At 43.9% G+C, this 24,860-nt stretch overlaps 1 protein-coding gene across 1 annotated transcript in view; it reads right to left on the bottom strand.

Annotated features, from left to right (window-relative positions):
• Positions 1–546: 546 nt before the first annotated feature.
• Positions 547–24,860, bottom strand: part of LOC147893322 (magnesium transporter MRS2-1-like) — a 31,456-nt gene continuing 7,142 nt past the window's right edge. Inside the window, exons 3-6 of the mRNA XM_087385567.1 lie at positions 13,756–13,884; positions 13,242–13,574; positions 13,095–13,142; positions 547–1,053 (exon numbers count right to left, since the gene is read on the bottom strand). Of these exons, the coding sequence (XP_087241693.1) occupies positions 823–1,053; positions 13,095–13,142; positions 13,242–13,574; positions 13,756–13,884 (741 nt within the window). The 3' untranslated portion in view covers positions 547–822. The remainder of the gene's footprint in view (positions 1,054–13,094; positions 13,143–13,241; positions 13,575–13,755; positions 13,885–24,860) is intronic.

The following is a 24,860-nucleotide window of genomic DNA, read 5'->3' as shown; positions in this document are numbered from 1 at the left end:
CTGTTGCAGCTCAATTCGATGGCATATATGCAAGAGGGCTATCGCGATGGGCTATATGATCATTTGCTCGATTCAATGGGCTATATGCAGAGGGCTATTGCCACTCATCGATGGGCTATATGCTCATTTGCTTCCAGCAATTTATTGAATTTAGCCTCACCTAAGAGCCTTGAAATTGCAATCCAATCCCAAGAACCAGTTAGCTTGAAACATGGCCAAGTAGTGGTGGTGCATGTGTGAACAGCTGTCATCTTCCTCTACATATATTCTTGAGCTGTCACCTTACTCTTCTGTGGCTATACTTCAAACTTAAATTTCAGTTGCTCCAATTTATAGACATGCTAAGTCTGCAGATTAAACACAGGAAATTATGCCAATAGATTCAGACTTTTTTCAGGTCATAAGATCTAATACTTTAATGATCGGAGGAATTTGGAAAAACACTCAACACAACTCCAGGTATTCATCAACAGGCCACACAGCACATGGCATGCCAATCCCCCCAAAATCTACATTTTTTTTAAAAAAACAAACTGTCCATAGATTGAAGATGCCATTCAGTCTACAGTTAAAAGTCGCAACCAATAATATCAGCCCTGCTTGAAAGGAAGATCCAAATTATTTCTTCTAGAATCTATACATAGTACCTAAAAAGCCCATAGAATGGACATCGAATTTAGGTAAGCGTAACTAAGAGCAAAATATCAAAATTAGATGCATGTAGTCAAATTGCATGTGCCTGTACACAGCTTACATACATGATGTGAGGGACAATTGGATCTTTAACCATGAAGACCACTTCAAACTTGTAACATCTACACGTCACAATGTCATGAGACCCCTTCGTCTGAAGTACAGGAGGAAAGACGTAAAAATTAACAGACCCACAAGCCCAGAAATTATTAAAACCCACTTGAATGCCCCAGGCTCATTAAAGATCTCAATTTCAATATTCATGCCAAATATTCCAGCCACAACTCCAAAAATTGCAACTACAAAAGTTGCAGTCGTCAGAAGTAGCTCAAACTGGATGAGCTGGTTACGAACATTGTCCTGCCAAGAGGAACAGAGAACACAGATTAATGCGCTCTCTCTCTCTCTCTCTCTCTCTCTCACACACACACACACACATACACACGGCCTCCCTATTAAAACATATGGTTAGCCTCCCTCTAAAGGAAATAACTTTGGTCCACATAGGCAGTGTTTCAGTGTTTCATAAATGGCATGAACGTGAATACTAAAATGTAAAACCTTCTCTACAAGGGACAACGGAAAACAGCACATTCGCACCATTCCGATTACTTCTCAAGTCTATGGCCACCAAACGATGACCAGATCACACATGGCTAAACACAATAGCAGAATATTGAAAATTATTAATATCCATGTGCATTGAAATAAAACACCTGAGTATTCCAGCTTCAGCTATACATCACAGTATTGCAAAAAACCTAGATGTTTGGTGGATGTGTGCATGCACACGTGCACATGTACAAATATCTAGACACCTTAATGTCTTTGAATGTAGTTTACAATAGAATATATGGAGAGAGATCAATAGTGCCTTTCATCTGTTTATTATACTTCATCTACTTATTTACATGTCAATACATACATACATATAAACTTCTTTGTAAGTCCAAAGAAGTCTCTATCCGTGTGTGCAGGCCTCTCTCTCTCTCTCTCTCTCTCTCTCTCTCTCTCTCTCTCCAGACACAGACACGAGACATTTTCACAGCCCACAGGAGAGCCACAATGGCACCTGGTTATGTATTTTGAGTACTAGTTTTTTGAGTTTTTAAGTTTCGTAGCATAACACCCAGCAAGGGCCTTAGTGAGCCCTTTTCTTCAGCTTCAACCCCACAGTGCCTTATATGAGTTAGCCTTGGATTGTACTCTTATCTCATAGGCGTGCGAGACCTCCCAAAGACAGTAATACATCTCTCTCCTCTCCCTCCCCCCTTAGACACATGATTTGAAGGTCTACCTTGGTAAAACCAAGATCATGATCTTCAACACATCTCGTCAGCCGCACATCAAAAGCATTTTACCTTTGATGGAAATTGTTGCATCCTATACGTACATGGGGGGTCCTCTTCTCTAGTCCGATCTTCAAAATGATACAAGCCATGGGATTTTTATTTTTTGGGGGAGTTTAGCACTCGTATGCATCCATTCAAATACAATACTATCTATACTCTCCCATCACTGAGGATTATTTGTGTTGCACATCCAAAGTTTATCCCAACACCCTCAATGCACTTCTTCATCTATAACATTTTGTCGAACGCACACTGGTGCCCAAAAATATATAAGTATCTTTTTGTAATTCTTTGATGTCCTATTCACATCTATGTCACTTTCTGCAACTGCAGGCCATATTGGGTAGATTGAGTCTGGTGGCCAAATAAGCACAAAATCACCATTTTTGACATCCAACATTGGCTTAAATGCATCTTTGGGCTTGTTTCGTGAAGGCCCACGATAGTGGTTATCGAGTTCTTCCAACTCTTCAAAGTCATCCTTGTCATCCATTGCAACAAATTTTCCTTCACCATGTGTCCTTGGCAAAAAATCTTTGAATCCAAAATAAAGGACAATCTCACACAAAGGCAACTCACACTTGGTGCTCATAACCTAGCCAAGCACCATTGTATGAAGCCCTCATATAGCTTCCTAAATTGCCTCACCCCTTGCTCAGCTACGTGCTCCCTTGTGTATTGTCTGCTGAACGTCTCGACACGAGCACAACTGTCCTATTTATAGAAGGGGACCACATACCCTGGCCAACTAGCCTCTAGTAACATAGGGTTGGTCCTAGGGCAAGAGGTCAGGCCATATACATGTCCTGGTCGACCATATACAGGGCTCGGTTAACAATGCATCTAAACTTAAACTAAACTGAATAGGAGGTCTTACACATGCCAAAAGGCCAAGATCAGGTCAAGTTAATGAGGGTTAGGCCTTATTTGGCTTAGGGGATTTTTAGGCCTAGAGGGGGGCAAAACGGAGATATAGTAGCGGGAGACTAGATAAGTCCACCTCCACACCTTTGTACGGACCTTTTGACGTAACATCTAATCTTATCTACTACCTTCTCCTTCCTCCTACGTGTAGCGGGAGACTAGATAAGTCCACCTCCACACCTTTGTACGGACCTTTTGACGTAACATCTAATCTTATCTACTACCTTCTCCTTCCTCCTACGTGCTGTCTACTCTCTCTCTCTCTCTCTCTCTCTCTCTCTCTCTCTCTCTCTCTCTATTCTTTCCCTTACACACCTCACACCCCCCCCTCTCACCTCCCCGCCGTCACCGTTAATCCTGCACCTGTTGCCAGTGCCATGCACCCTTCGCCGCTCCACCCATGCCATCGTCCATGCACGCGTGCCGCCTCCACCTCGCATTTCTGCCTTGCAAACCTTAGCCTACAAGGTTTGTTTCCTAGGTTAGTCTAACAAGGGTTAGTTTGTTGGTTAGGTTAGTTGAGTCTAGTTAGGTTTGTAGGTTAGGTGTAGTTCGTTAATCTAGTTAGGGTTGGTTAGCTAGACTTGGTTGGACTAGGTCACCTAGAGTTAGGTTAAGTAGTAGTTAGGTTAGGTTTAGACTAAGTGTCCTAATTGTCCTAGAGGTCTTAGGTTAGTGCTACACTACCTGTCCTCGGTGACTTAGGACCCCCCCCCCCCCTTTGGGATCATTTGGACCCCGTTCAGAAGCCTCTTCAACGACATTCCTCCCGAACATCTTCACCAACTTTTCTTCCGAGCCTCTCCATCACATTTTGAGCTTTGAGACAGGCAGAAAGTGAGCACATGTGCATGTATTTGGCATAGTGGGGCAGCCACAAAGGTTTAATGCACACGATGGGAGAGCCACATGCACATGAAGGGAAAATGGGACGACATGCTTCTAGTTTTGGACAGGTTATGTAGGGCTCTATGCAGCATGCAAAAAGATTAGGGCAGCCTCAACGTGGGAAAAACTCACAGCCCAATGGAATCCTTCTGACTACCATCCACAATCTGGTGTACCCCATTACATTGGATGTGTTGTATCAAGTATTTTCTCCTTTTGGGTGTATTGATAAGATAGTCATGCATCCGATTCCAGGTGCTCTGCAAGTTGAACTACACCATGCCTCACAGGCTAGTGCATTGCAAGCACGAAGCAGCTTGCAAGGTCGAGATATATATGATGGTGGTTGTACCTTACATATTCATCTGTTAGATTTGACAGTGATGTCCTATGCTAAATGTCGAGATACAAATTCCATATACCTAGATGAATCCACGAACATTTCCAAACTCATCTATATACCTAGATGAATCTAGGAACATTCCCAAACTCATCCTCTAAAAACACAACATAGTGCAGTTTCAATCTCACGAGAGTCACTCATAAGATTGAAAACCATAAACTCCATCACGCATAGCAAGGACTAGCTACTATGACATCCCCACTGACGTCATCAGCGCCCAACAGTGGGTGTAGACCATAGTATAAAAATATGCTCTCACACATACAAATCCACACACACCCACACATACTTGAGCATCCATTTATACAAAGTCTTCGTATTGAGTTTCTGTCGGCACTCCGGAGGTGAAGGGCAAACTCAGCCATGATGAAGGCTAGCACTAAAGGAGAAGGCTAATCAAAAAGCAGTCCAAATCTCTTCATTCAAGCTACCACTGCTTGTGAAGTCTAAACAATTTCGTTTTAGTCTCTCCCAAACAAGCATCTAAATCCAGCTGATAGGGCAAGGCACCAATCAAGATAGAAAGAATTATCGAAATACCAGCAAGCCGCAACTTGGACGAAAACTTCACAAGGTGAAATTTGCATGTCTGCTAATACGACAAAAGCATATACCTAGATGAATCCAAGAACATTCCCAAACTCATCCTCTAAAAACACAACATAGTGCAGTTTCAATCTCACGATAGTCACTCATAAGATTGAAAACCATAACTCCATCACGCATAGCAAGGACTAGCTACTATGACATCCCCACTGACGTCATCAACGCCCAACAGTGGGTGTAGACCATAGTATAAAAATGCCATAGAGCAAGTCGTTGGAACTATGATTCCGAGGGGAGTGATGCCAAAGGCTATGCAAGCCTATAAGAGCAGACACCCAACATCTGAGGAGAATGCAGCCAGGCCAATGTTTGTCATGCAACAGCCCAGCCATGCTATGCGTCTCCCTAGTACGCAGCTAAATCATGCTTCAAAGCCGTGGAAGATGCCTCAATATCTAGGACAAAAATCTGGTTGTTTCCAAGCTATTACTGCTGCAAGTATACAAATGCCATAGAGCAAGTTGTTGGAACTATGATTCCGAGGGGAGTGATGCCAAAGGCTATGCAAGCCTATAAGAGCAGGCACCCAACATCTGAGGAGAATGCAGCCAGGCCAATGTTTGTCATGCAGCAGCCCAGCCATGCTATGCGTCTCCCTAGTACGCAGCTAAATCATGCTTCAAAGCCGTGGAAGATGCCTCAATATCTAGGACAAAAATCTGGTTGTTTCCAGGCTATCACCGCTGCAAATATACAAGGGTTATGTTGGGATGGCTGCTCAAATAAAAGCAGCAGCCCACATGATGGAAACGAATATGGACAGCAAGGACACTGTTGTATCAGTTTGCAGGACCAATACATTGCTCCAGACGATGCCCTAGCAGTTCAGCATAGGAATACATGTATGCATCGTGATGGCAGAAGCCTACATAACAGTGACAATGAAGCAGGCCAAATGGTTGAAAAGAGAAAAGCAATGTTGAGCAAATCTGTGATAGGAATCAAGCCCAGCAAGGTAAGGATGTGGATGCACTTGCACTTGACATGTCTACGCATGCAAACTTTGAGGACCAAGTTTTTGAGGAGGTGAGTATCCAGCGTTGTATGGTCTCCATTAAGGAAGAAAATATTGAAGACCACGATGATGATAACAAAGGATGCCAAAGCAAATCTACTAAGAAGCAGATTGTGCAGCAAGAGCAAGGTATGCATGACAGTTTAATCCCTGAAGCTGCATCACCACACATTCAGGAGCAGTACAGTGGGAAAGATAGCCACATGAATAATGCCCTTCACTACTGCTCACTAAATCAGTATACCTGGGAGTTTTGCCTCCAATACTTAGCAGCCATAATGGGAATGACGGCATTTCGCATGAGTGCTGTAAATGCAAGGGCAGCATGTCATAAATATTGCTGCCATGTATTGGCACTTTCAAAATTTGAGAACAAAGTTTTCAAAGGGCAATCAAAACTTGACCTGCTCAACTTAAATGACATGTTTATGAAGCACACAATAGAGATGCATTCATCTAGGACTGAACTTAATGGTAGGAATGGAAACCAGGCCAAGCATGCAGATTTCTAAGATACTACCAGATGGCATACGTTCATGACTAGTAGGAATGATAAAAGCTGCAAGTACATGGTACAACCTCAAAATGACAGCCCAAATTATGAAGACAATGGACAGCACAAAGAAGATGGCTGTTATGGAACTGGACAGCAGAAGGAAGATGCATGTTATGAGAAGGTGTATGATGGCAAGCAACCCTTGCACAACCATATTGGTCTAAACAGCTACTGTTTCCAACAGTACATGGGTGCACAGCAGCATGATAATGCAGATTTGCCAGATGATGGAAAAGATGCACATGGAAGTGCGATGGAAGGAGACGAAGGTAGAGCTACAGTTAGGGGTGAGGCAAACTTGTCACAACACAAGATGGGTATCGTACAGGACAAAGGCAATCAGCTTCTTTCTGAGAAGAGTGATCTCATACGACACAATGATGCTACATCCTTGTCTGTAGAGCATGAAGTTACACTCATGCATGTGGATTATGTCGCATCCCCACACAAGATGCAGGGCGGGCAGGCGGTAAGAGTATTTACTACACAACCAGCCAAATCCTTCCATCTTTGGGAAGCGTATTAGTGAGCAGCCCACTATGATCTCACCCATGGGAAATTTGAACCAGAGACTTCCACCAGTGACTCTTCCAAGGGGTGATATCCTTGAGTTATGTGCAGGGGATATAGGCCCATCTTCATTGCTGCCATTTGGCACATCCCAACCTCATGTTGTATTTTTGGGAGAGCCTGTCCCTCTAGCACTCATCTCTCAGCTTTGCTTCAGCCCAATGCCTATGAGAGGATTTGGCCTCGATCTGAATCAGACATGAGGCTCTACATAGAATCTAAGCCACCTCGAATGCAGCCTGGACAGATTTTTGTGGAAGGATATTTCAGATTATATCCAATGGATGATAAGGGCAAGGTTCCTCATGATGGCATGCACCATGCCCACACTTGGTTAAAGTTGAGGGCTTTGTCTTGGAAGCCCTACACATTGGCAGCTTTCAAAGACCTCATGGGTGTCATGCTTAGAAGTAAATTACAGCGATACAGCCCAAAGCTGAAGGCCTTACAGGTAAGGACTGAAAATCCTTGGAATGCTGAGGAAGCACAAGCACTCCTGAAAGTGTTAGAGCCTGAGTACAGAAGCTATAATGAGAATGATTTTCAGTTCCTAGCATATGGGCAGTTGAAAAATGCAATGCAACAACTCCTCCTCAAAGCTGCCTTACAAGGTATATGGATAAACAATGAATGCTTCCGATGTGGGGAAAAGTGGGCAGCAAGGCACGGACAGGTCCCCAAAATAGCTGTCTTGGGGAGAGCCAATTTGTATGTGCTTTTGAAGCTTCTTCGTGCCAAGCATGCTAGGTGGGATCAACACATACATGACCCCAGTCGTGCCACAACTTATGGGGAAATGGACTATCTTATTTTTCCTTTCGACCCGGGTGGCATATGTTTCACCGTTTTGCAGCAGCAAGGAGCCTTTGTTTCCAGCCACCACTTGCAATTCTGAGGGCAAAGTTATATTTAGCGGGAAAGGTTGTAATGAAGGCCAAGATTAGGCCAAGTTAGTGAGGATTAAGCCTGATTTGGCTTAGGGGATTTTTAGGCCTAGAGGGGGGCAAAAAGGAGATATAGTAGAGAGAGACTATATAAGTCCACCTCCACACCTTGGTACGGACCTTTTGATGTGACATCTAATCTTATCTACTACCTTCTCCTTCCTCCTACGTACTGTCTACTCTCTATCTCTCTCTATCTCTCTCTCTATCTCTCCCTCCCTCTCTCTCTCTCTCTCTCTCTCTCTCTCTCTCTCTCTCTCCCCCTTTCCTCTCCCTCTTCCTGAAACCGGCCTTTAATCACTCAGAGGGCAGAGGGCAGTGGAACTAAACCTTTAATCACTTCAGCACTTATTTACAGCTCACAAAGCATATATCACAACCATTAACCATTGCATAATCACCATTTGGCATTTACCCATTTGTTCACAAACAAAACCACTGAAAAAGGGATGGAGGCTAGAATGCCCCTGCTCAACAGACATAGACAAGTGCACCCGATTGGCCCCAAACACCGTGGCGCCCCTTTCGGTATTTCTTTATATTTCATAGTGAAATGATTACAAGTTGCATCTGGGAGACCTTCCCTGCAACTGAGCATGCAGCCCCAATTCACTAAGCCTTCGCAAGGCTTTCAAGCATAGAACACCATCACATAGTGCACTTAACCCATAGGCTCAACCCAAAGGCATTCTCTTTTCCGAGTGCAATTCCATTGGCTGTCCAGATGCAATCACACTGCACCCCAGCTGCACTCTCTTTGAGTGGTTTCCAGATGGCATTCACAAAGCTTTTCAAAGCTCCAAAATAAAATCAGCAAAGTACCCAACCAAAGAATGACTCATGTAGCACTGCCTGGGCACTTGTGAGCCAAGAAAGAGGCGGCACACGAGGCCAACCAATATATTGCTTATGGCAAAAAGAAATTGCAGTAGCAAAATCACAACTCACCAAGCCCTGAAAACTCGAACCAAGTCCTCAATCGCCAAGAGGACATAGTAGCCAATGCCCAATTGCATTCTCAGCCAAAGAGGAGTGCAAAGGCATGAAGAAAGAGCATTTACAAGAGCCGACCAGCAAGAATTCCACTGAAAAATGTGAAAAGAAGCACTTCTGTCGCGAAGAAGTGGGAGTTCTTGGGCTCAAAAGAAGCGTGCTTCAGAGAGGAATGCATTGAGAAGGTTTTGGAGAAGTTTCATCGTCGGAAAGTCCTCCAAAACTGAGAAAAACCAGTCAACCAGCGTGTCGGACCACTCGAAATTCAACAGAAAGCTGTAGCTTTGCAAGAGGAGAGGCCCAGGAGGCGGTAAAAGAAAAAAGGTCCAAAAAAAGCCACTTTTGCAAATTCGACCAGCAAAAGAAGTGCTCAGCTCTGCCCGTTCTACCAAACGCACGGAGGGAAAAGCATATCACTACGAAGGGGAGGCACAGGGGAAACCATCGGGCCAAACGGAAGTCGAGGAATCCAAACGAGTGAGGAGGCTGAAAAACCATTCCAAACGGAATTCAACTAAAGGAGGCTGAAAAACCATTCCAAAATCTCAACAAAGGGAGGAGATGAGAGAGAAAACCACACATGTGAAGTTTAGAAGGCCCAGGAAGATCCAGGAATGGCAAAGGAGCATGTAGAAGACACTAGAGCCACCTGGAACTCTAGGGGGGCCACTGAAGGTACATGGCCCTCTAGGGGGCCCATTAAAAATGCCACATCATCATTTCCCAACAACCACTCTTTTAATTCCTTGGAATGCCTTTGGGCCTAGGGATTAATTACGCTTATGTGCTAGGCACCATGCCGCGTTTAATTACACATTATTAAGCCCACGCTTGGACTTTTAAAACCAGAGTTGTCACGGTCTTGTAGTACATTAAAGTACTTAGAATTTCACGCCCCCGTGGCATACCCCTCTCTTGAAACAGCAAACCACAGTTTGCTGCCCCAAAACACACATGAAATATAGCATAAAAGAGTATACAAGAAAGCTGCAGCTATAGTATACAGAGACAGTGAAAATATGGCTAGGAGAGGCATGCATCCATCCATATATACTGCTCAAAATCTATGTGATCTTCTGAGTCATTTTTGATGGCTGTCCCTCATGGGAAACTGATGCATGAGTGTGTGGTCCGCCATGAGAAGCTGATGCATGTGTACTCACTCTTTCCGTGCTTGTGCTTTCTTGATTTCTTCTTCTTCTTGGCATTTGTTTGCACAATCTGAGCCAAATTTTAAGCCAGCTGAGTCAAAGCAGTCACTGCACTTGCAAGCTATGCATTCAACATAGTAGCATCATCTGACTCACTGCTAGAACTAGTATCACCGTTGAGCTCAGTTGTAGCTTCATGTGTGGCCTGCTCAAAAGGCATTTGTTGTGCTCCCTGCAGCTGTACACTAGCTGGATCATTAAGGCTTTCCTGCCTTCTCCTTTGAGGAGTTGTGGAGCTCTCTTGCTCATGGGTACTCACCATGTTTATGGTTGTAATATTCAGCTGTCAAAAAGTGCTGCAAAGATATCCTTCCACCAAACTACCGAGGCCCACATCTTGAGAAAGAGTGTGTGGTATCCCGACAACAGAACCAATGAAACCGGCCTCTAATCACTCAGAGGACAGTGGAACTAAACCTTTAATCACTTCAGCACTTATTTACAGCTCACAAAGCATATATCACAACCATTAACCATTGCATAATCACCATTTGGCATTTACCCATTTGTTCAAAAACAAAACCACTGAAAAAGGGATGGAGGCTAGAATGCCCCTGCTCAACAGACATAGACAAGTGCACCCGATTGGCCCCAAACACCGTGGCGCCCCTTTCGGTATTTCTTTATATTTCACAGTGAAATGATTACAAGTTGCATCTGGGAGACCTTCCCTGCAACTGAGCACGCAGCCCCAATTCACTAAGCCTTCGCAAGGCTTTCAAGCATAGAACACCATCACATAGTGCACTTAACCCATAGGCTCAACCCAAAGGCATTCTCTTTTCCGAGTGCAATTCCATTGGCTGTCCAGATGCAATCACACTGCACCCCAGCTGCACTCTCTTTGAGTGGTTTCCAGATGGCATTCACAAAGCTTTTCAAAGCTCCAAAATAAAATCAGCAAAGTACCCAACCAAAGAATGACTCATGTAGCACTGCCTGGGCACTTGTGAGCCAAGAAAGAGGCGGCACACGAGGCCAACCAATATATTGCTTATGGCAAAAAGAAATTGCAGTAGCAAAATCACAACTCACCAAGCCCTGAAAACTCGAACCAAGTCCTCAATCGCCAAGAGGACATAGTAGCCAATGCCCAATTGCATTCTCAGCCAAAGAGGAGTGCAAAGGCATGAAGAAAGAGCATTTACAAGAGCCGACCAGCAAGAATTCCACTGAAAAATGTGAAAAGAAGCACTTCTGTCGCGAAGAAGTGGGAGTTCTTGGACTCAAAAGAAGCGTGCTTCAGAGAGGAATGCATTGAGAAGGTTTTGGAGAAGTTTCATCGCCGGAAAGTCCTCCAAAACTGAGAAAAACCAGTCAACCAGCATGTCGGACCACTCGAAATTCAACAGAAAGCTGTAGCTTTGCAAGAGGAGAGGCCCAGGAGGCAGTAGAAGAAAAAAGGCCCAGAAAAAGCCACTTTTGCAAATTCGACCAGCAAAAGAAGTGCTCAACTCTGCCCGTTCTACCAAACGCACGGAGGGAAAAGCATATCACTACGAAGGGGAGGCAGAGGGGAAACAATCGGGCCAAACGGAAGTCGAGGAATCCAAACGGGTAAGGAGTTACGAAGAAAAACGGAATTCAGCTGAAGGAGGCTGAAAAACCAGTCCAAAATCTCAACAAAGGGAGGAGATGAGAGAGAAAACCACACATGTGAAGTTTAGAAGGCCCAGGAAGGTCCAGGAATGGCAAAGGAGCATGTAGAAGACACTAGAGTCACCTGGAACTCTAGGGGGGCCACTGAAGGTACATGGCCCTCTAGGGGGCCCATTAAAAATGCCACATCATCATTTCCCAACAACCACTCTTTTAATTCCTTGGAATGCCTTTGGGCCTAGGGATTAATTACGCTTATGTGCTAGGCACCATGCCGCGTTTAATTACACATTATTAAGCCCACGCTTGGACTTTTAAAACCAAAGTTGTCACGGTCTTGTAGTACATTAAAGAACTTAGAATTTCACGCCCCCGTGACACTTCCCCTCTCTCTCTCTCCTTTCTGCTCCTCTATCCCCCTTTCTCCAAATCTGTCCCTACCCCTTTTCTACAATGTGCCAGCTTTGTACAGACCCATACAGGCTGACGCAGCCCCAGAAATCCAAGGAAAGTTGTGCTAAATTTGTATATGATATGCATAAGCAAACGGCACTGAATGTTGCTCCAGTCAAAACTCCAACCATGTACGCCTAGCCATCAAACGAAATGGCACCCTATTATATCAAAGCTAAACTGGTTATGGACTTATTTTATATTACAACAAAGTGTCAAAGAAGCTTTACGGCTGGTGCAACACATGAGGAGAAGACTTGAAAAAGATGACAAAACTTTTACTGATTTGGCACCTCCAGGCATAAAGAGATGAGCACATTCAGGGCTCTTAAGCAGATCCTAAATACCAAATGCATAACTTATACTTGCAGTGATGACCATCTTCAAAGCTGCAAAAGGCGACCAGGTGGACACAGTACAGGACATCACAGGAAGCAGGACGTGAAAGCATATGGAAGCAAGCTTTTTGAGGGGATTTAACTAGCCTTGGAGGTTCAACTGCTCCCTGAGTAGACTGCCAAATAAAATGGGAGATCCCATACTATGAAGCAAAGTGGCAGTGACATAATGTCCATTTGTCACCAACACTCTTGGGACAATAGTCCCTAGGCCACCGATTCATGCAAGAGCAAAATAAGTAACATTGCAACAGAACATCCTACCACCCCTTTTTCTGTGAAAGTATCCATGTCCTTCAAAAACATGATGGAAGTATGAATGTAAGAGCGTTTGGAAGCTGAAGTTATTATCTACCCACATACGTGTACAGAAAACAAACTCATACTGTTATTCCTCACAGAAAACCCAGGAAGGCATCTTAAAGCATTAGCAAATCGAGGCAGTAAAATCAAAATCTCAGAACACACACAATATGAATGAATGCTCACCAGCTGAATATTGATAAAATCTTCCGTATCATCAATATATTCCCTCAACTGCAATACAAGAACATTGAAAGGAGTATATTTAATATTTGAAGATGGTCCAAACACTCTTCTTTTGAAATTCCGATAAACAAAAATTCAGCAACGTACTGAAGTCAGCTTGTTAAGCGTAGCATCAATGACCACAAAGTAAGCTTCCAAGAGCATCTCTAATTCCTGTATGTCATTCTCATCCTCTGAAACCCTTGAGCTACTATGCCTGCTGGTAACAATACTGAGAGTTTTCTCCAATTTCCGAGAGTCTGTAGGGGAACACACAGGAGAGACTGGGGCTGACATTGAGCCCCCCACTCCAATCCCGGCATAGAATGTTGGAGCCTGATCTTTGTAAAAAGCACTCTCCATTCTCTCTTTTTTCTCAGTGAGATACATTTCAGCCATGTCCCCATCATCATCCATCAACTGTTCAATCTCGTCTCGAACCTGCAAACAAAACAAAGCATATGGCAAGGACCTTTGATTATCCATCTCGCTCCATGCCAGTAAAAGAGTCTCAAAAACCAAAATACTAGAGTTCCACAAAATCGGTTCAAGTCCTTCCTTAACTAATTCCCACAGGGTACCAACCAAAATCAATCATAAAAGATATAAAATCTTAGTATACCTTTTGCACTCGGCGAGTCAAAGCAACAAGCCTGCTTTTAAGTCTTCTAACACGCTCCAAGTTCAAAGTGCTTATCTTGGAAGTCAGCTCATCTAGAGCAGGATATGCCTCCACCTCCAACTCTGTAGCCTTCAAACAATTTTTAAATACATATATTCAAAAGATTGCAAGCTATCAAAACTTGGAAATTTAGGATTTAATAAAGACAGAGACATGATTGAAAAGGAGGCGTGCAATGCAAAGCAAAAACAAATAATTAAACTACTGTCAAGAGGCACTTTTGATATGCAAGCTAAGGCTGATTACAATCCCCCTATGCTACACGTAATGCTTTATGATTTATCTTATGGAATACGAACTACACCCAAATGATGTAAAAAAGCACTAGCCGTATACAGAACAAGCTCCAAGTCAAATGGCGAGTCCAAGAAAATGCTTCTAGGACACCTTAGACACCCTGTGCCTATATAATTGTCATCCTACTTCAACAACATGTATCCACTTGCTTGGTAATATTTATTTTTGTTTTTCAATAGTATGCTTACTAAGAAATGAAATGTTTTCCTACTGTTCAGTTACGGTCAATAGGGACTAGGTCTAGCATTTAAGGGTGGACCCCCTTGCTTGGGGTTATGGGAATTAGTGACCCACAAGAGTGATGGCCTCTCCTTGAGAGAGACATCTGGAAACCACACCCCACCTGAGTACCCAAACATGGGACCAATCAGATGCACAGATTGCATACTGACCTAGGAACCATTCAAGAGAATGTTCCCTGAGCTTTGGGTATGGGCCTGGCAGCATGCCAAGAGTAATGGAGATACAAGATAAGACGACAACAAACAAATGAGCTCAGTATGGCTCAATTATGACCTTAGAGTACTTCAGTAGATAGTCCAAGCTGTTAGGAACCCGTGGGTAGAGATCAGAATTGAATCCGGTTTGTCGTCCTGCATGCAAGACCGTGCTTCACTTTGGTGGGCAGCTATGGTCAACACTGGACAGCAAGCCCACACCTGGAAGCGCTTCAAGATGAGGCACTTCCTGCCTAAGGAGTTTAAGAGAGATACAATGGTGCACTGAGACATCCTCCGCCAATGCCAAGAAGAGAAAGTCAGCGAGTATGTTGATCATTTTTGGGATACTTTGTTAAAAGTTCAAGCATTCAATAGGAAGGATAAAAAAGTGTAGCAAAGGAAGTTCTTTGCTGGCCTATGGTATGTCGTTCAACATGAGGTGGACATTGCCGCTCCTACTTCTCTCGAAGACACCATCAACATCGCCTTGAAGGTGGAGAAGAAGCAGTGTTTCTCCAACAAGCGGAACAACAGCAGCAAGCGGAAGTCCCACGGAACCTCTTTCAAGGAACAAAAGGGTAAGGAGACAGCAAAGGACGCACCTGAATCAGCTCCAAGATCCCCTTGTGAATGAACCAGACGTTGAGTCGTAACCTCCAATGAGCATAATTTGCTCCGCTGAGCTTCGATAAGCAACCAAGCGAAGAAAAGTCAGATCCTCTCACAAAAGAAATATTAGATTTCCTTCATGAATTCTCAAGTTGCTTCTCTCAAGAACTTCCAAGCCACCTCCCTCCTGAGAGACCAAAAGATCACAAAATTGACATAGTTCCACGGTCTTCACCTCCAAATAGACCGAGACAGCAGCTGAGCCTTTGCCAACCCACGCTGAGGTGCGCATAAACAGATGCATGGCAACTGTTTGGCAATAGCTTTGGTTGCTACTGCTTGCAATGAGAAACCTTTATGTCATAAGGACGCCTTTGACAACAAGGAATGGATGGATGAATCCATTCATGCTAACAACACTTGGGAGTTGTGTGACTTGCTAGCAGGCAAGCGTGCTATAGGCACAAAGTGGGTCTACAAGGTGAAAAGGAAGCTGATGGCAATGTTGACCGCCTCAAAGCCCGCTTGGTTGCAAAGGGCTATGCACAGCAGCACAGCATTGACTTTGAGAAGCACATCACGCATCACTACTATCAGGTGTGCTATCGCCATGGCATCTCATCGGCATTGGGAGGTTCATTAGCTGGACATCAAGACCGCCTTCCTTCATGGTGATCTTCAAGAAGAGGTCTATGTCACGCAGCCACCTGGTTCTGAACATATGGTTCGCCGCCTTAGAAAAGCCCTCTATGGATTGAAGCAAGCACCCCGGGCATGGTATGCGAAGATAGACGCATTTTTGACAGCCCGTGGCTTTCAGAACAGCCCAACCGAGACCACTTCATGTCCGAAAGAGTGCATCAGAATTTTTAATTCTGATTTTATATGTGGATGACATGCTTATCACTGGGCCAGATATAGAAACAATTGCAGATTTCAAGGCTGATTTACAGCAGTCTTTTACTATGACAGATATGGGCCAGTTGCACTATTATTTGGGCATACACTTTGCATATGTTGAGGGGAGTATAATGATGAGGTATGTTGGACAGCTCCTTGATCGCTTCCAATTCGAGGATTGCAAGCCAGTTTCTACTCCATTGGAGCCTGGCCTTCATTTTTCCTCCGAAGATGGAAGTCCGCCATTTGTCAGCAGGCTGTTGATTGCCTTATATACCTTTGTCATACCCGGCCTGATCTTCAGTATGCCATTTCCCAGTTGAGCAGGTACATGCACAAGCCTAGAACGCAGCATTGGCAAGCAATGAAGCGGGTCTTTTGATACTTGAAGGCCACGCAGCATTTGGGTTTACTCTATGGTTCAGAGGCCCCACTTATTTTGCATGCATTTAAGGACAGCGACTAGGCAGGATGTTACCACACTAGGGTGTGGGTGTCACACAGCGGCAACTGTTTTATCCTTGGAGCTTCATGCATCTCTTGGTTCAGCAAGAAGCAGCCTACAGTTGCCACATCCAGTTGTGAGGCTGAGTACAGAGCAGCTTTCACAGCTATAGGAGAGTGTGTTTGGCTTCGCAAGTTTGCAGATCTTGATATCATTCAGCCCGACTCTACTACGATCTACACCGACAGCCAGAGTTCTTTGGCGGTTGCTAGAAACCCAGTGTTTCATGCGCACACAAAGCATATTGAGATTCACTACCACTATGTTCGAGAGCGACTATCTAGAGGAGACATCCAGTTGTCCTATGTTCTCACGAAGGACAACTTCGCAAATCTTTTCACGAAAGCTTGAGGCATTTTCGACATGCTTACACTTGGCTCCCTTTATTACGTGAGGGATCACTCCATAAATATCATAGGTTGCTATATCCCTCTTAGACAAATATGTGCAACCATAATGCAATTTCCAGGTATTCCTGAGATGTTTCCGGGATACTACAACCATATCATGGAGAGGGGTTTGTTAGCACTTAGCCTTGGTATGTGCCTTGTAGGTCAGGTCAACTCATAGAGTTGACTTCATTGGTCAACCATATGGTTGACTTTGGGGCCATATAGGCCACCCTTTTGTATTTTCTCCTTATCCGTTTGCAAGTACTCCATTTTGCTTCTGCTTGTTGTCAGCTCCTTCCATTCCTTTTGCACTCCATTGCTTCCCGCACCCAACACGTGCTATAGGACACGAAGGAGATTACTAGTCCAAGGTTTATTTGACCTCTAGCTCAAGGTTGACCCTTGCGAGGGTCTACGATTTGGTGCCTACACCATGTCTGCTCCTATGTTAGTATTCTAAGCTCACTATGTTTGCAAGTAGCTCATGGCTATAGTACTAAGTTGTTCCCCTAGATTATTATGGCTAACATATAAGAGGTATGTAAGAAATCCTAGATTTACTATATTTAGAAATGTGCTAAGGAACAGAAAGGAGACTGAAATAGCAAAGAACAAGGAATATTTGTATTGCTTGAGTATCTGAAGTGTGTCAACCATACAGTTGGGCCTCTCTTATATAGAGAGTGAAGAGTCACACATGAAAAGGTGTGTACTCCAAAGTGTATGTGCATGAAGAGGTGTGTACCCCTTGTGAAGGGTGTGACCCTTGATGAGGGGGTACATTACAATGGTAGTGTCTCTTCAATAGAATGTCTCTTATGAAGGGTTGTGCCTCATAGGAAGTGTCCCGTCGAAAGGGCATACCCTTCCACAAGTGTCCATTCATCAAATCACCCATAAGTCTAAGGTATAGAAAAAGGAATATGTCACACATCGTGACATCCCCTCCCACTCAAAATAAGACCCTGGTGGAGATAATGAAGTGGTGTAGAAAATATCACGGTAAATTCTGAAAATATTGCTGTAAAATGTCAGGATACTACTATAAGTCTTCATCAGCTTGCCAAGTAGCATCAGAGTCATCCAGATCTTGCCAAAGAACAAGGAATTATGTGATAAGTCGATGTCGAGAAACTGCTTCATCGCCTGGAATGTACGTCTTTAGCCAAGAAATATGAAATGTCAGATGGATTTTACCCCATGATGGTGGTAATTCCAATTTGTAACTTAAAGGTGAATTTTTCTTGACAATTCGGAAAGGTCCATAGTATCTTAGTCACAAATTAGACTTGACCATCTTGTAGCGATGTGGGGCTACAAATAATAGCACCATGTCACCAGTTTTAAATTCAAGGTAACGTCTATGTTTGTTGACGGACCATTGATACCGCTCTTATGCTTTTCGCATATGATCCCTGACTTTGAGTAGAATGTCTTGCATTTCTTGACCTAGTTAATCAGCTACGGCCACTCGATGTTGAAGTACAAAATTCGTTGGTACAATCGGAGTGTATCCATAAGCTGCTTGGAATAAGTGTCATGCTAATGGCACTATGGAAAGAGTTATTATAAGCAAACTCAAGGAGTGGTAGATAGTCTTTCCAAGCTGCTAGGCGTGACTGAATATAATATCAAAGCATTTCTTTCAGAACTTGGTTGACTCTTTCAATTTGTCCCTCTGATTCTCGATGGTAGGCTGAACTGAGCAGTAGAGTTGTACCCAAAGATTCAAACAGTGAAATCCGAAAGTGACTGGTAAACTTAGGATCTCTGTCAGAGATGATATTCTTGGGCAATCCATGGTGTCGGAAGATGTATTGTATGAAGAGTTTGGCAATGTCCGGAGCCTATGCACTTCTTTTGCAAGCAACACACTGTGCGATTTTGGACAATTGATCAACAATTACCATAATCTAAGTGTTACCTCTGGAGGATCGTGGTAGTGTTGTAATAAAATCCATGGAAACACTTCCCCACCTTTCAGTTGGAAATGGAAGAGATTGAAAAAGTCCAAAGTTGGCCAGAAACTCAACCCACCGTGTTTGTCGAGCGTTCATGACTGGCTGAGTAAAGATATACTTTAGAGAGTGATGGTATGTCTTTACCACCAAGTCGGCTCCCATGAGATAATGTTTCCAAGAGCGAGAAGCATGTACAATGGCAAGAAACTCCTTATCATAAACCAAGTATATCAGAATGTTTATGGCTGTCAAAAGGAATAACTCTGCCTTCTTGCATCAAGACTGCTCCTGTAGCGATGTCGGAAGCGTCCGTTATGACCTCAAACGGAAGGTTTGGGTCAGCAGTAGCCATAACAAGTGTGGTATTGAGCGCTTGCTTGAGTTGTTGGAAACTATACTCTATTTCGGGAAGCCAATGAAAAACTACCGTGCTTTTCAATAATTCGGCATAGGAGCTGCAATCTCAAAAAATTGATAGACCTTTGTATGGTAGAAGTTTACCAATCCAAGAAAAGAGCGGACATCATGAACATTCTTAGGAGTAGGGCACTTTCGGATTACCTCGACCTTCTTGGGATCCACAGAGATGCCTTGAGCTAAAATAACATGTCTTAAATATTCGAGTTGGGTTTTGAAGAACTCACTCTTCTCAGCGTTGATGTAGAGGGAATTCGCACGGAGAACTTTAAAAACTTGGTGAAGATGTTGTTTGTGCTCATGTAGGGATCTGCTGAAAACGAGGATGTCATCGAGGTCAACGATGACGAACTTATTGAGGAAAGGCCTGAAGATGTCGTTCATTAGTGTCATGAATGTGACCGAGGCATTGTTTAACCCAAAAGGGATGACCAAACGTTCATAGTGTCCATACTTTGTTCGAAAAGTTATCTTGTACTCATCGCCTTCTCGTATGCGGATTTGATGATAACCTGAACGAAGATCAATCTTTGAGAATTATGTTGCGTGTAGAAGTTGATCGAAGAGGTCATCAATGCGAGGCAATGGATACTTGTTTTTGATAGTGAGCTTGTTGATGGCTCCGTAGTCAATGCAGAGGCACATCGACTTATTCTTTTTTTCCACAAGTAGTACAGGAGATCCGAAAGGACTGCGATTGGGCCGAATGTGACCTTTGTCGAGTAGTTCGGTCACCTGTCTTTGGATTGCTTCATTTTGAGTGTAAGAAACCCAATAAGGAGGTTTTGACGGTGGATTACTGCCGGGAATAAGTTCCATTGGGTGATCTATTGGTCGTCGAGGTGACAACTGCTTTGACAATTCCTGTGGAAAAATATCCAGATAAGGCAGGAAAAAAGGTTGGTTGAGGTACTCAGGTGGATCCTTTGTTAGTGTCTCCTCTACTACCGTAACCAACAGAAGTGAAGTCTTTACTTTACGTTTACGAATCCACTTCTTTACTTGTAGCACAGAGGCAACTAGAGTTGAAGGAGAGTCCCTAGAACCAGTTAGCTCAATAAGTTTTCCCTGGTGGACAAACTGGATAGTATGGCTGCGAAAACTGATTGATGCATCATAGTCATAGAGCCATTGTTGTCCGAGGCTGACATCGTACCGAGAAAGAGGCATGATGTCAAAGTTCAACTTGTCCGTATAATGTTGTATGCAAAAGGACAGGTTTTTGATCCTGATGTTGCACAAGAATGTAGTTCCATTTGCGAGTTCAATCTGATAGTCCATGGGACTAGGACTGGTGGTCAACCGAAGTTTTTCGACCATAGAACTAGCAGGGAAGTTATGAGAGCAGCCACTGTCGATGAGGATAGTGACCGTTGTTCCACGAATCAATCCTTGGACGCAAAGTACTTAAGTGACCAAGGAAGGTTCAGGGTTGCTGGCAAGACTCATGTGCATGGTATTTGCCATTCGCTTCTTCCCTGTGTTTTGAAAATCTGTAATGCGCTCTGCGTAAGCAATAGCGCCAGTTGTGGTGGTGATGTTTGCTTTGAGGACATCAATGCATAACGAGAGATTTGGGCCTAAGATGAAAGCATGAAGGCAATCATTAGTTAATCCATCGATCTCCATTACCAATGTGGTGAGCTGAGAGATGTAGGAAGACAGGTAGCTCGTTCACTCCAACTGTTGGAGTTTTGAGCGTGCTTGGAAGTCCACATTGACAAGTATGAATTGCTTACGGAGCACACGTTAAAAACGTTCCCAAGTTGACACACTTTTGCTATCCTTTAAGCGTCGTTGCCACCATAGGAAAGCTGTATCTTTGAGGATGGAGACTGCCAAGGCAATCTTCTTGCCTTCAGTACATGCATAGTTTTGCGAGCCATTGGTCAACTGTTTGGCGATTTCGTTGACCTGTGTAGGCTTCCAAAAGTTTAATGTCAAGTCTTTTAGTTTTGAACGCTTGGAGTAAGCGGTAGAGGACATGGAGTTCAGTGTTTTCTACCTCTCGTGGGAACGAGTCCACGTAGTCGTATGGTGGTGTCACGTCATCCTCTGTATGTGTGGTACTGCGAGAATCTTGGAGTTACTGGGCTTTCTGGACCAAGTAGGAGATGCTATCCTGAAGCTGTGAAATTTGAAGTTGAAGAAATGCTTCGCCTTGTATGTTGACTTCAAGGGTCTTTTTTGGACTTGAGTTGCTTATCTCCAGAGAGGCTGCACGCGAGCGTTGCGACATATCTGGGGTCCCTGTGAGAAGAGCACGAACCTGCGCTCTAGTTTGTACCATTCCTGGAAGAAGATCTAGGCTGCTCCCTGAGATTGTGCATGTTGGAGGGGGCAGGCGAGGCAGGATGGAACCACCCATGGAAATTTGGTAAAGGAGGTCCTCTCTGAGGTAACACTCGTGATGCCAAAGTGGGTGTTACTGCTCGTGAGAGGACAGGGGTAGGTTGTAGAGTCCACAGATTTGAGAAGGGATAAGGAGCTGCTGTCGAGAGCGGAGGATATCCAAGAGAAGGAGTACCTTCAGAGTGTAAATTCTGTCTTGGGGAAGGTACAATATGTTCAGGAGGATATCTAGGAGCTGAAGGAGGTGGAGAGTATCCTGGAGATGCTAAAGCGGAGGGGTAAAAGTCTCTCCAAAGATGGACAGCAAACTCGTGAGGAATATCGGGTTTTGGATATCTATGTGTCTCGTGAAACACAACCTAGACTGTGCTCAAGAAGTAATGTAATTGAGGTGCCTCACGCAGAAGATATAGGATGTGGTCCAAGTCACTGGAAGGGCATGTGACACACAAGACCCACGATGCAAAAGCTCTGAAATGGGCTGGTTGTGCAATCTGAACACGATATTGTGTGATAGACGATGCCTGAGGTGTCCTTGAAGGGACTGAGGCATTACCAGGAGTTTCCATGATTGAAGGAGAGGGCTTTCACTTGCTGTAATTTGATAATGAGCAGCAAATAACAATATGAAAGCGAATCCTTAGAAATAAGAATGGAAAAAATCCACCTGGCATAGATTAGATCTGCCAGACTCTGCTGAAAAGCGTGTACCAGCAGTGGGCTTTGGGCTGGAAAGAGTACAGCATCAATTGCGAGTTGAAGGAGGTCCTGATGTCGAGTTGGTAGAAGACAAAAGTCAGGCTTCAAATTTTGAAATTAGGGTTTGCTGTAGAGGGAGGCGATTCAGCGACCAAACAGTCCAGTTGTGGGCAGAAATATGTCGCCAGCAATAGCACGATCAACCAGTTGGGGCTCAATCTATTGATAGAGGCGAGATCTTGGAAAAAAATGGACTGGTTGAAGTGATTTGCAGTAGAAGAAGATGGCAAATTTCTGGCACCTACGCCTTGTTTGCAGAAATCCAGGCAGCAAGATGACGATAGAGGCTGCAAAGGAGATCTGTTCGAACAAGAGGTCTTGTATGCAGGTATGCAAAAGAGCCGGCTGATGCAAGCAATCGAGAACTATGCAAGATGGAGGCCTGACGAAGGGCACCGCTTGCTGCAAGAAGATGGCGCAATCACGTACCGCAAAAATAGGCGAAACAAATTTCAGGAATTCGCGTTTTGATTCATGCACCTATTGCTGGGTGGTGGTTACCAAATATTAAAATGTGGGTTTAGAGAACCCTTGGGTAGTCTAGGGTTAGGCCTTGGGTGTAGGGCTGGTTGCCCTTTTTAGGCCCTCTAGGCACCCTTTTGTAGGTTGGTGCTTGGTGCCAAAAGGTGTGTCTATTCTAAGGGTTATGACCCTTGGAATAGGTGTACCTTTTCATGAAGGGGTGTAACCCTATTTTAAAGAGGGTGTCCCCACACGAAAAGATGTCTCCTTTTTTCCTCGATGGGGTGTGTCCCTTGGGTGAGGAGTCAAAAACTCTTCATCAAAAGGTGTGTCCGATGGTGAAAAAGTGTGTCCCTTGGTTTTGTGACAGCCCAAGCACATCAAAAGACACGATTTTTGTCGTGTCCATTCACATCAACTCGTGATGTGAGGGCGATGGAGAGGCCACTGATAACTTTAGGCGGGGTTGGTGCTAAAAATTTACGCTCATTCTCTCCATCTCTTCCATGCACAACGTGCATGGATATCCTTCTAGCAGAAGTAGATGTATCAGATAGGCGCTAGAAGGTGAGGGGCATTTCCTACAGGCAGGAGCGCAATTTGCTCTGATACCACTGTAAGAAATCCTACATTTACTATATTTAGAAATGTGCTAAGGAACAAAAAGGAGACTGAAATAGCAGAGAACATGGAATATTTGTATTGCTTGAGTGTCTGTAGTGTGTCAACCATACATTTGGGCCTCTCTTATATAGAGAGTGAAGAGTCACACATGAAAAGGTGTGTACTCCAAAGTGTATGTGCATGAAGAGGTGTGTACCCCTTGTGAAGGATGTGACCCTTGATGAGAGGGTACATTACAATGATAGTGTCTCTTCAATAGAATGTCTCTTGTGAAAGAACATGCCCGAACTCATCCTCTAAAAACACACCACATAGTGCACTTCCCATCCCATGATAGTCACTCAAAAGGTTGAAAACCATAAACTCCATCACCCATAGCAGGGACTAGGCACTATGACATACCCACTGACATCATGAGCAACAACGGGTGTAGACCATGATATAAACATAAAGCTCTCACACATACAAATCCACACACCCACACATACTTGAGCATTCATTTATACAAAGGTCTTCATACTGAGTTTCTGTCTGGCACTCACGAGGTGAAGGGCAAACTCAGCTGTGACAAAGGCTAGCACTCCACATTCTCTTCATTCAAGCTACCACTGCTTGTGAAGTCTATGCAATTCCATTTTAGTCTCTCCCAACCAAGCATCCAAGGAACCATCTAACTTATGGGGCAACGCACCACTTAAGATAGAATTTATCGCAATATCAACAGGCCACAACATGGACAAAAGCTTCACAAGGTGAAATTCGCATTTCTACTAATACAACAGAAGCATACATCTAGATGAATCCAAGAACATGTCCAAACTCATCCTCTAAAAACCCACCGCAGTGCAGTTCCAATGCCACGATAGTCACTCATAAGGTTGAAAACCATAAACTCCATAAGGAGCTTGTACAGGCGCTTTCTACATAATCTTGACTTTGTGGCGACAAAGGGGCTGCATGCATTTGCTTCTCTAGTTGCATGCCCTAGGAGCGGTGCATGTGTCTGCCTTTTGACTTGCTTGCCTTTCAAGCCTCTCTAGAAGTCGAGACTGCTGCAAGCCTCTCCTTTTCACCTTTCTCTGTATAGCAAAATGTGAGGTATATACCTAGATGAATCCAGGAACATTCCCAAAATGTGAGGTATGCATGCATTGCATATCTATACTACTGCATTTGCCATACAAAGAGATGACGACTCTAAAGACCCTCAAATTTTTAAAGGCGTTAGATTTTTTTATATTTCCTACATTTTCAAGGGGAGGGGAGTAGACTTAAAAACGATCATAGATTCATGACACACCTACATGTACGCATTGGAAAGGAAACA

This window comes from Dipteris shenzhenensis, chromosome 15 (assembly GCF_047967505.1).
Source record: "Dipteris shenzhenensis isolate YYH24624 ecotype China chromosome 15, Dip_SZ_1.0, whole genome shotgun sequence".
Taxonomy (NCBI): Eukaryota; Viridiplantae; Streptophyta; class Polypodiopsida; order Gleicheniales; family Dipteridaceae; genus Dipteris; species Dipteris shenzhenensis.
This window is presented reverse-complemented; position numbering and strand designations above follow the sequence as displayed.